This window comes from Glycine max, chromosome 1, assembly GCF_000004515.6.
Source record: "Glycine max cultivar Williams 82 chromosome 1, Glycine_max_v4.0, whole genome shotgun sequence".
Lineage (NCBI taxonomy): Eukaryota > Viridiplantae > Streptophyta > Magnoliopsida > Fabales > Fabaceae > Glycine > Glycine max.
Genome location: NC_016088.4, coordinates 2,896,972 through 2,909,290, shown reverse-complemented (window position 1 = coordinate 2,909,290; position 12,319 = coordinate 2,896,972). Strand labels below are relative to the sequence as shown.

The window sequence follows — 12,319 nt, the reverse complement described above, 5'->3', positions numbered from 1 at the left end:
TAAGGAAGTGAGTGTGAGTCACTGACTAGCCCACCAACTACAGTGCAGTTGCACAGTGCCCTTAATGAATTGAGAACTTCAATGCTGACTACATAATGCATTAAAAAGGTCTCTTATATGTAGCGCCTTATATGGAATGAAAGAAAAAATGACAAAACTTTGATGTATTGTATGACTGAGATTTCAAATCAATAGGATGGGATAACGACACATCAGAAGGTTTAGAATTTAGAAAAAAAATTCTTGTAGTTAGCTTATGGAATGTCAATGTCTGCATGAGATACTGAGCCAAAAAAAAATGCTCAAGACTGAAAAACTAAGGAAATCTTTTCCTATAGAGGAAGAGTTCTTTCATCAATAGTATTAAGTATCTGAACTCATATTCTTATTTGCAGCCTTGGAATTCTGAGTATATATTTTCCTCAGTGAATATGTTCCCTCAATCTAATTTTTGTTTATGGCCATTCTCTGATCAAGATGTGAAAACTTACATAATGAAATTCCATGGCATATAGTAACAAAGTCACACACACGTTCTTCTCTGACAAAATGTTGTGATCAATCACTCATATAGAATCATTTTTAGCGCTCCCTTGTTGCATACATATTCATTTCTATTAAATATTTAAATGTACCTTGGGAAAACCGTATGAATGTGAATGCAAGTGGAATTGCTATTTTTATATTCCCTTCTTTATCTCCTCTTTCAACCAATGTGTGCCGATAGGCTTATCTTAATTATTTTCTTGTCCAATATTGTAAATTCAATTGCAAATTTAGAATTCAAGCCCATCTTAATTAAATTAATTAGACCATAACTCAGCATGATGGACTCTCACACTACACACTCATCCACCATTCACCCATGCTTTCCTTACCTATCAACTATTGATTAAGTTCTTACCTAGAATTACCTTCCATTACACTAATAATAACCCCTAACACTTGTATTTTGTATGCTCATCTAATTGTGAGCTGCATTTTTATGTCTGCAGTATGTTTTGCCTTAATTTGTTTTCTTAGAAATGTAGGCACATGTCAACTTTTCAGTATCTACCCTTTTCAATATAAACAATTTCTCACAGTTTTGTGCCAAATTGCTGTTTCATGCACTCACAAGTCACAACTAACAAGGACTTGCAAGCAAAACAAGTGGCAACCCTGGTTGTTATATTAGTGTTTTCTGAAATAAAGCATCTGTCTCCATCCCTTCAACTCCCCCATCAATTAAGAAAGAAGGATCAACTGTCTTAATCCATGAAAAATTTAATGTATAGTGAGTGACAAGTGACAAGTGACAAGTGACAACTTAAAAGATAAACAGAAAATCTTAAGGCATTAGTATTAATTAGGGGACTTTGTAAATATAAACTTGGTTGTACAATGATCCATATTCATTAAACTGGTGGCTATAACTAAATTGATTAAGCCCTTGTTTGAAATTGTCCAAGAGTTAGTTAGAGTTATCTTTTCAGTTTTCACTCAAACAACAGTTGATGAAAGAAGCTTCTTTGGACTTTAGTGTTTTATAGTAGCTATCCAAAACACATCTTGATCCTTGGCCTTCAACTAACTAGTGTAAAGTACATGGCTGAATGTTTCTGGATGCAAGAGACATGAGTTTCTGGTTTCACTGAGATTGTGTAATTTATTATGCCGACCAATTAGCTGTGATGAGAGTGACTCACAGGGGACCAGATTCTCTCTATATGCTTTCTATTTTTTATGCTGCTGATGTTAGTGAATATGAGCCAGATCTTTTCTGAGAAATAAGATGAAAAAAATTGGATTTAAAAATTCAGAGCTACACATAAAGGGGATGCTGGCAAAATGGTAGGCATCATTGCCAGAGCCCCAAAAAGGAGAAACTAGGGATACACTGTGAAAGAAAGGCACTCCAGTTTTGGTGCCATTGAAGCCTTCAATTATAGTCCCTAAGGTAATGCCTAACAACGGTTTAAACTTTAAACTATAGTATGGCTACAAAGGGAGTTGTATGTGTAGCATACTCTATCTTAGCTCAAATCCACTATCTATTGTTGGTATTAATTATTTTGATTGTGTGGACATACGTTCTATACATATAAAAAAGTAAGTAAACCTGAGTATATAAGTTAAGCTATGTTTTACTCCAATGAAATTATTTTTTTAATTGCAATCAAGTGCTTGGTCATTAATTTGTGCTATGCATGCCGTTTTTTGGTCTTTATGTGGCCTCGGAGTCAAGATAGTGAGGCTGATGTTATCATTATGATTACTATCATTAAGATAAGTGCATTTTTTTTTATCTAAAATTGAGAAACAATGTTGTAAAAAAAAACAAGAAAATCACAACAATATTAACATATAGATGGATACTTCTGACTAATATTGTTGCAACTGTGAACTTTGTAACAAAGAGCTCAATTTGATGGGAAAATATTAAAAAAATAATAACATTATTAGAAATAGTATTTTCACATCTTTTTTTAAAGCGTGTCAGTGGGCACAATTTTTTCAATGAAGGTAAAAAAAAGCCTTACTGGCATAGGCTATCAATGATGCAAACTGACCCTACAGTAACGTCATAATTCAATCTACCCTTCCAAAATTTTCATTTTCCTAATTCCTACAACTTTTGCAAAATACTCAAACCAAAAGTATTTTAGTTCTTTTATTAACTGGAAAGGATGTTTAATACCAAGACATCTCCAAACATTAAGCAAACAATGAGCTAATTAAATCCCATTTTCTTCCCGAAACAACAGCAAGGATATCCAAAATCAATAATATGCTTAACAAATTAATATGAACTTGGCATCATTAATTTTTCATCTCCTTTTATCACTCCCCATATATATCGTTCTTACCAAGGATCTTCAAAAGTGTTCCTTAGCATTTTGACCAGCCACTCGATTAAGTACGGCGGCACCATAGCAATTAACATAACATAGAGACATTAAATGATTATAGTCTACAAAAATTAAACAAACATCTTTTAAGGAATTTGGTGAGCATAGAGCACATATGTAATAAGTGGCCTTAAGGTAGTTACGTTGGTAAACATTATTAGTAATAGTGATGGCTATTTCTCTCGATGGGGTTCACCTAATTAACGACAAAGAAAAGATTGAGCCCCCAAAACCATAGACAAACTATGATACGCATGGAGGGTGCATGAGTGTGTGCATAAACATGCAGCAGCGCACAAAGCCAGGTGCGCGCGTGCCAACTAGGTTGTGGGGCCCTCTCTACCACAAATACACTTTGGCTTCACTCTCATGGCCACTACTATAGAACAAGAACTAGCATGCACTTATAATTCCAACAAGGTGAATGACATAAGGAACATTAGGTACAAGACATTTTTGTTTTTGGTATATTTAGGATATATTCCGCCCAGAGTGAAAGACTAATTTGTTGATAGACTGATATTCATTTAAGAGTTTGACATTTCTTAACAATTTTTTTTCTTTCATAAAGTGCATGTTTACATATACAACACGCATAATTTTTCTCATTTTCACATAAAGTGATTCATAAGAGGTAGACACTAATTTTTATAATTTCAATTGGATCTGCATTAAATAACAACCGACATGTTCTTAAACATGCATATACAAAATTACAAAATTAAACTCGTAATCAAATGATTTAGAGACATGATAGTTTGTGAATCGTACTACACTATCTTAATACTTAGTAGTAGTTATAAGACTTGAACAAATTGTAGAATTATCTATACAAGTTGGGCTTTAATTATGTCTAGCTAGTTGGATCCTAATTAATCATCTAACAGAGTTCTTTCAATTCTGTAACTAGGTACAGACATTTAATTATAAATTTACATTTAACTATAAATCAAGTACTAAAAATAAGATTATACAAAATATTCTTTGTAGTTTAAAAAAAAAAACTAAATATGCATAAATAAGTTGTCAGTGTCATAGTCTCATAGACTGGAATTAGAAAATTCAATTAATTAAAAAATGTATATAAGTTAGTCACGTGTTGTCTGGAAAAAACACTAAGACTTATTATCACATATATAGAAAAAGCTGAAAAGTTGTATTCTTTTAAATGGACGATGATTTACTTCAATTCGGATGAGATAAACTCTAATACGACTTTCAAATACTAATGGTTTCAAATAAGATTAGTAGATACGATGTGACATTGTTTTGCAAGTTGTAACTTATCCTCATACCCCTTAATAAAAAAAAAACAAAACTTTAATACCCAAAAGATGGATATAGATTCGATTGAAAAGTATAGGAAATTAGCTCTGAAATGGTATATAGTATATGGATACATGGAATAAAAATGTAGCAGCTAGCTGACTCAGAATAGAACATCTTGGGAAGTGAGAAAGCAAGAGCCTTAAAGCAAATGGAGAACCCAAATCAATTGTAATTCCTATCTGTCCTCAGACACAAAGTAAAGAATAACAGAAATCATCAGTCCCATTTTGCCCCAAAAAACTAACAGCACAAAAGCTAAAGTTTCAGTTCTTGTATTGGAGACCGGAAACATGTCCTCTTATATCTCTCTGTCTTGGATATTTCTTAGCTCTCTTTCCCTTCCCCTGAACTGCCTTAGGAACAATTTGGATCCCTTCAAGTACATCTTACATCTTGTGTCTACTATTTTTAACCTTTTCTAATAGAAGGTTACTTGTCCATTTTTTTTACTTCAAAATAGAAAGCACTACCACAAAATACTGTGCATAAGAGAGAAAACATAAAAAGGAAAAGTATCATGATTGACAACTGCAGAATGACATCATTAAATTCTGCTAATCTTAACCCCTTTGAATAACTGATTTCTTAGTTAAAATTGCTTAACAAACACCGTTTTGAAGTTTCCTTCAAACACATTCTAATTACTTCACTTGAAAGAAGAAAAAAAAGCTCTGCTTTTTCACTTTGAACACAAAATAACTGAGGGTAAACTCTTCATTTTAATTCTCGAACATTAAAAATGTCATTAGTGTGGTCCTTTTATCATAAATAATAATAAAAAAATAATATAAAACAACCAATTTAATGTCAAAATTGACCTTAAACCACCATTTTAATGAACCTATTATTGAACAACCAAACTAATTGACAGTATGATGATTACATTCCTTAAAGACCAAAATGGTAACTTAAAAAACAACTGTGTAAAAACACACACGCACAAACAACTTTTTTAAAAAGCTATGATTCATGCACCCCCCCTTGTACGCACTCTTTTCTTGGAATTTTTAAATTGGGCATGATTTCATCACTACTCTGGCATTTATAAGTACTCCAACCCACATGGTCAAAACTTCAAGAAACCCCAACACTGTCCTGTGCCATGTATTTTATAATCAGGTAGCGCCTGGAAGTTCAAGTTGTCAGCAACAAAACCCTAAGTTTCTCAAGTCTCGTGCACTAGACTCCAAGAGAGAGTCAGAGAGAGAATAGAAGGACATTGCTGTGTGCTTCCAAAACATTGAAGATGGTGAAGGAGTAAAATAAATAGCCTTTCTTAGAATACACACCATGTGTTGGATAGATTTGGTGGAATCAAAGCCTAGGAACACACACTTTTGTTTTGTGCATGGAAGAAGAAAAAGAAGAAGAAGAAGACAAGGCCAATGTGAACAAAGTCACACGGATTTGTCAATAGAAACAAAGAGGCAAAATCTCTCAAGCATGGATTTTAGCTTGTGTTTGAGCTCCCCAATCATTTCCACACTTGTACATTTTCTCCTTGTTGCTTCTTTGTTTTGTCCTGTTTGTTCCTCAGATATTGGCAATATTGGCAACACCCCAGTTGCCAATCAGACTTTCAAGCCGCAAGAAGAGGCTCACAAGATGAACATCATAAGAACTCGTCTTCAACAGATCAACAAGCCCGCCGTTAAGACAATTCAGGTGCGCCAAAGTTTCTAGCTTTTCACTTCCCCTGTTTTCTCACCTGTTTTGAACCATAACATGGTGAAGTTTTTTTTTTTGTTCCTTGCAGAGTCCTGATGGTGATGTAATAGACTGTGTGGTGTCTCATCAGCAACCAGCTTTTGATCATCCAATGTTGAAGGGACACAAACCACTGGTAATTGTTAATTGTCTAAAAGAATTTCTTAGATTTTGTTTGTTTTTTGTCACGGAGTATCCCACGTCTAGAGTCAGATACTAATCTCTTGAACATGAGGATCGAACCAATGACTACATGCTTAAGGGACATGATTTCTTAGAATTTATTATTTAAAGTTAGGTTCAATTTTGAATTAAAGTGGAGATATTAATGCATGTGCAGGATCCTCCAGAAAGGCCTAAAGGCCATAACCAAATGGACATGAGTGAGAATTTTCAGTTATGGACCATGTCAGGGGAGTCCTGTCCAGAAGGTACAATTCCAATTAGAAGAACAACAGAACAAGATATGTTAAGGGCTAGTTCTGTTAGCAGATTTGGAAGAAAAATAAGAAGACGTGTTAGAAGGGACACCAACAGCAATGGACATGAGGTATGCACAGAAACTTTGTTTTCTTTTCTTCTATTTTCTTTTTCTTCTTCATTTTTCAACCCAAAGGAAGACATCAACAAACAACTATATCAGAAACTGTTAAAGCAAGCACATGGGAGTGAAGTGCTTTGTTTTTCATCCAATGTTTTTTTCTTTTTCTTTTCCCCAATGTGCATTTGGCTTCTTTACTATGAAGCTAAGAATAGTCATGAAAGCATAAACAATAAGTTTCGATTAGCTGGTTTTTTATTCCTTTCTTACCATTGTGAAACTTCAACCTTTTCCTATTTATGGCAATCACAGAATTTCATGGTTCCTCAGCTAGTAATGTTTCACTTACTCCAAAGCAAAGTGGTTTTTCATTCTTGTGTATGCTGCACCTACCTTCACCTTGTATAGAAAAATTTAACCAAACAACTCATCATCACATTTAAACTCTCATTATCTTGCGTAGAAAAATCTAACAAAACAATCTAATTCTAAATTTAACTTCCTCTAGCAACTCTTCAAATGACCCAACAAACAGTTTTTTTTCTTATTTATTTTATAAGAAAATAGGTTGGCAGGTCGCATATCGACAATATAAAATAATTTTACACTATCATTCAATCATAAATTAATATATATCATAAGTTTGTTGTACTTATCATAATTATCTTAAAAGTTATATCAATTCTGATTGATTGATGATGTAAAATTTTCTATAGTCATTAAACTGGTTACTTATATGCAGACTTAACAATAATTTTTGTTGGTGAACTGCACAGCATGCAGTTGGGTATGTGAGTGGAGAGCAGTACTACGGAGCAAAGGCAAGCATAAACGTGTGGGCACCCCGAGTGGCAAATCAAGATGAATTCAGCTTGTCCCAAATGTGGGTCATCTCTGGCTCATTTGGAGATGATCTCAACACCATTGAGTCTGGTTGGCAGGCAAGTTTCAATTCAGCAATTACTGCATCTTAATTAATTCTTTCTTTACAGAAACACACTCATTTTCCTTCAGTTTTTCAAAAAATTCTATTTCTTTTTTTTTTTGTTAGCAATAGCATTCATAAGGTAGATAGCATGCTCAACTACCTGCAATTCATTTTCGTTCATGTATTTAATTTTGTGTTTTAGACAGCCAAACTTATTCCAATTAATTTTGTTGCAGGTCAGCCCCGAGCTCTACGGGGACAGATACCCGAGATTCTTTACGTATTGGACGGTAAGCAAACTCTCATTGAAGAAAAAAAGGAGAATTCTATTATATATTTTTTGTGATCCTTGCTTAAAGTGTAAGGTACAGGAAAATATTATAATTATAAGGTTTATTGGTAGAATTTTCTAGTCAATTCATTTATAAAATTAATCAAATTTAGTCCTATATTTAATTTAATTATTTTAGAAAATTTCAAATTATTGTTTTCTACTTAAATCTTTCCATAAATTGAAATGATTTAATTATTTATTATTCGTATACTAAAAAATATTAATCAAAATATCAGATTTCAGTCAAAGTAAAAGAAAAATCTCAAAATTTTCTTTCTTCACATTTAAATTTTATCAAATTTTCATTAATTTTCCAACATTTAAACTTTTTCATTTCCGAATTTATTATGTTCTTAGAAGACTAAATTTACATAATTTTATGATAAATAAAAATAAAAAATTGACTAAAAAAACTTAAAATACTAAAACTATACATTGTTCAAACTACAATAACTAAAACTACAGTTAGGTATTATTATTGTTGTTGTTAAAGAAAGAAACTAATGAAAATTACCACTAATTATTATTTGCAGAGTGATGCATATCAAGCAACTGGATGCTACAACTTACTGTGTTCAGGCTTTGTTCAAACTAACAATAGAATTGCAATTGGAGCTGCAATCTCTCCAACTTCTTCCTATGCTGGTGGACAATTTGATATTAGCTTGCTCATCTGGAAGGTAATTTCGTGCTCCATTACGAAAATTGACAATATTTATTGACATCTTGACGTACAAGTTTACATTTTTTTTCTTCTTCTTTTTGGGTTGCTTTGTGTTTATCATTTATTTTTATGGTGATTATGCGCTGTTTTTGTTGTTGACTGGAAAAGTTAAACTTTGTCATATAAATCATATATGAAACGGATTAAGCCACTAAGGGTTCATTTCTATCCTAGTTTAGATTAATCTTTTATGAGCATACATTATGGATGGGTTAAATTAAATTCACCAACCAATGTGGGATCACGTTGAGGGTCCCACCTAAAGGATAAAAGATTTGATGACAAAAGACTGTTCCTACCGTTCGATTTGAATACCTTTATGGTTAAAAAAAAGTCTTCAAATTTCGTAGTCAAAAGCCCAAATGAACTAAAAAAACAAATAAATAAAATGGGTTTAGAAATAGTCAATGATGGGCTCTCCATTATTTTGGAAGTCTCACAAATGCCATCGAATTTTGTGATATAGACTATTAGAAGAAGCAAGGGGGGATTATTTTAAGCTTTTCATGGCATGATTATTATTTTTTATTTTATAAAACGTGAAATTTCATTAAAAAAAGAGGAAGAATAAATAAAGTCATGGTGCACAAAGTTTTGTATAATGTCCCGTCTTAGTTAACATGCCACTTTACCCACTTTAATACTTTGGGACATTAGACGCATGCACTGTGAATTCTAATAATGAACTGTATTTCCCTTATGCTTTGCTTCTTTTAAAGATTCTCTTCTTCCTTTTTCCAAACAAAGAGCTTCTAATTCTGAGGTCTTCTTCACTTTATTTTTTTTTTCTTCATTTTACTACTATTTTAACAAAAGAAAACAAAATTTAGCTTATTCCCCCAACATTCACCACCTTTCTTTCCCCTCTTTTTGACCCACTTCACTTACCAACCTGGCTAACATGTTGCTATTCATAATTATGTCTATCTTTGAGTAGTTTGCAACAAAAAGTGACATTGAAGGTTTGGTGCTATGCTTCATTTTTTGTATAGGATCCAAAGCATGGAAATTGGTGGCTTGAATTTGGATCCGGAATCTTAGTCGGGTATTGGCCATCATTCTTGTTCACACACCTAAGGGATCATGCAAGCATGGTGCAATTTGGTGGAGAAATTGTGAATTCAAGGCAATCAGGGTCTCACACTTCGACTCAAATGGGTAGTGGACATTTTGCTAGTGAAGGTTTTGGGAAAGCTTCATATTTTAGGAACATGCAAGTTGTGGATTGGGATAACAACTTGGTACCATTGTCAAATCTTCGGGTTCTAGCGGATCACCCGAATTGCTATGACATACAAGGAGGGATTAATAATGTTTGGGGGAATTACTTTTACTATGGTGGACCTGGAAGAAATGTGAGATGTCCCTAATTAAGGGGTTGAATTATATAGAAGTTTTTTTTTTTCTTCTTGTTTTTTTTGGGCATTTTTGGGTTTGGGTGACATTGGTTTTCCGTCTCAAAGGCATTGAAGAAGCTTGGGTCATGGGTCATTTATTCTTATATTTAATTTAAATTTGTTTGTTGATCAAGATTTTTTTTCTTTTACTAACTAGTCAGTAGTCACCCATTGGTTATACCATTACCACCTAGACTCTTATGTAAATCTGAAAAGAAAAATAGTAAATATATTACGGTTCTTGGTATTCCTTTCTTGCTCTTTGCAAGTGGGTTTTTTTTTTTTCATCCCTTCTTTTTTTTATTTTCATTTCCTCATATTTTTTACTGATTAAAATCACCTTTCTCATTTCTTGTTCCTTTTCTAGTTTACTTATTCCTCTAATTAAAAACTAACACATAACTAAAAAAATACACTCTCTTAAAAAAAATTAAATTATGTGACTTGTTAATTGAAAGAAAGGGAAAGAAAAAAAATAAAAACTTGCTAATTTTGGTTCTTTATTGGCATAGTTTATATAATAATTCTTACAGAATCCATAATTTTATTTAGCTCAGGCGAGTTTAGCAACATTTGCTCTTTTATTGATGTAAAATATTTATACTTAGTTTTTGCTGATTAAAAAAAGTACGTCCAAAATATTCACAAAAATTCTTTACCGATGTAATTTCCATTTTTTTTTATTTAATATTAGACAAGGATATAAAAGTTGTAAAAAAAAATACTTGAGTGCTATTATAAAGTAGAAAATATTTTAATATCATAAATGAAAATTAGTTAAATAAATAGTTAATATTTAAATAATATCATAAATTAAATTCTTAAAATCGTTCACAAGAGATTCTATTATCAAAACTATTACATTGAATTTATATATATTTTTATCTTAAATTTTCTTTAATGTTTGAGGGAGTGTTTGTTTGATGGATAATTTTTTAGTGTTGGAAATATTATTCTGGAGTACTTTATAAAAAAAATGTGTTTGATTAATTATTAAAAATGGTTGAGAATGTTCTTTATGTACCCATGAATAATTAAAACATGTGTGTTGTTTGACATTTTTTTCCTATAAATATACATAATAATTATTGAAATATCTTTATCATTAAAGTTTGTTAAAAAAATCCAAATGTGTCTAAAATAGATATAAATGTAACAACCCGCACGAAAGTCTCATAAATCAGTGCCAAAAAAAGTTACTATAATCCATCACGATCCCTCTCTCAGCCTCACGCTTTAAATTTGCAGCCTTGCCACAGCCATGAAAGTACATGTATACTTACTTCAAATCAAATAGTCAAACAAAAAGACACAAGTAACTTCCAAGAGAATAGTAGGTTAGAGTTAAAGTGTTAATATATTATAAAAACATGTATAACCCAGATGCTCATCACTGACTCGAGACAGAAAAAGGCAAATCTAATGAAGTAGAATATATGCAATCAGCACTAGTATTAACACCAAATTAATCTAATGAAGTAGAATGTATGCAATCAGCACTAGTATTAACACCTGTTGAAAGAAAAAACCAGACCTCTCCTTCAGCAATTCTTGTTGAGAAAGGAGAAAAAAATGTCTATTAAAGAGGAGAGGAGCATTGGATGGAAAGCAAAAAATTATTGTGAGTAACATGCATGAAATTGGTGCAAGAATGAAATTTGTGAAAATAAAAAAAATTATAGCACATACATGAGAGGAAGCATTAAGATGATAGTGGGATGGTGAGTAATAAGAAAGATATATGTGTATTTTTATTCACTAAGAATGATTTTTGTCCCATAAGAATAAATATTTCTTATTTCATTCGTTATAATTAAATATTGATTGAAGATAAAATTATTACTGGGAAATGAAATATATCTTGGATTAATTATTTTATTATTTCATAAGCAACCGTGAGATAAACTTTTTCTCTTATATATTCTTGGAACTAAAAATTTATCGGGAAAACAAATTTCCCGTTAATAAGATTTCGTTTTGGAATTCGGTGTTAGTTTATATTTAGGCTCTCCTTTGAATCTAAATATAATGGCACCTTCACACACACACATATATATATATATATATATATATATATATATATATATATGATAGCAAAAGATTCGTAAGTTCAAACTAAGCTCATTATTATAACAGGTGAGAAACAAGCTTTCACAATAAATTGTAGAACATAACCCAAAAACAAAAGCTAATATTATAGAGGAAGAGCAACACTTGTTAGAGATAGGTGTGCATTCAAATATTCGTAGTAGAATTAGTCAACTTATGCATTTGTTAGAGATATAAGATTAATTGGATAATTAAAAAAGAAAAAAAGTTACTTTTTATTTAAAAAAATAATAAATTAATAATTAATATTTGATGATAAAAAAAATATTTGTGCATTTGTTTTAATAGTTTTACTTCAAAGTTTATTAGCCTTTCTCTTTTAACTATTGAAACTTTTCTTAATTGGTGTATTTTCATTA

At 31.7% G+C, this 12,319-nt stretch overlaps 1 protein-coding gene across 1 annotated transcript; it reads left to right on the top strand.

Moving 5' to 3' along the window:
• The first annotated feature begins 5,198 nt into the window (after nucleotides 1-5,198).
• Nucleotides 5,199-10,201, top strand: LOC100776639 (uncharacterized). Its single transcript, XM_003517554.5, has 7 exons — nucleotides 5,199-5,885; nucleotides 5,977-6,063; nucleotides 6,268-6,477; nucleotides 7,245-7,409; nucleotides 7,633-7,686; nucleotides 8,264-8,410; nucleotides 9,447-10,201. The coding sequence occupies exons 1-7, from the start codon at nucleotides 5,511-5,513 to the stop codon at nucleotides 9,822-9,824; spliced, it is 1,416 nt and encodes a 471-aa protein (XP_003517602.1). The 5' UTR covers nucleotides 5,199-5,510; the 3' UTR covers nucleotides 9,825-10,201.
• The last annotated feature ends 2,118 nt before the right edge of the window (nucleotides 10,202-12,319 follow it).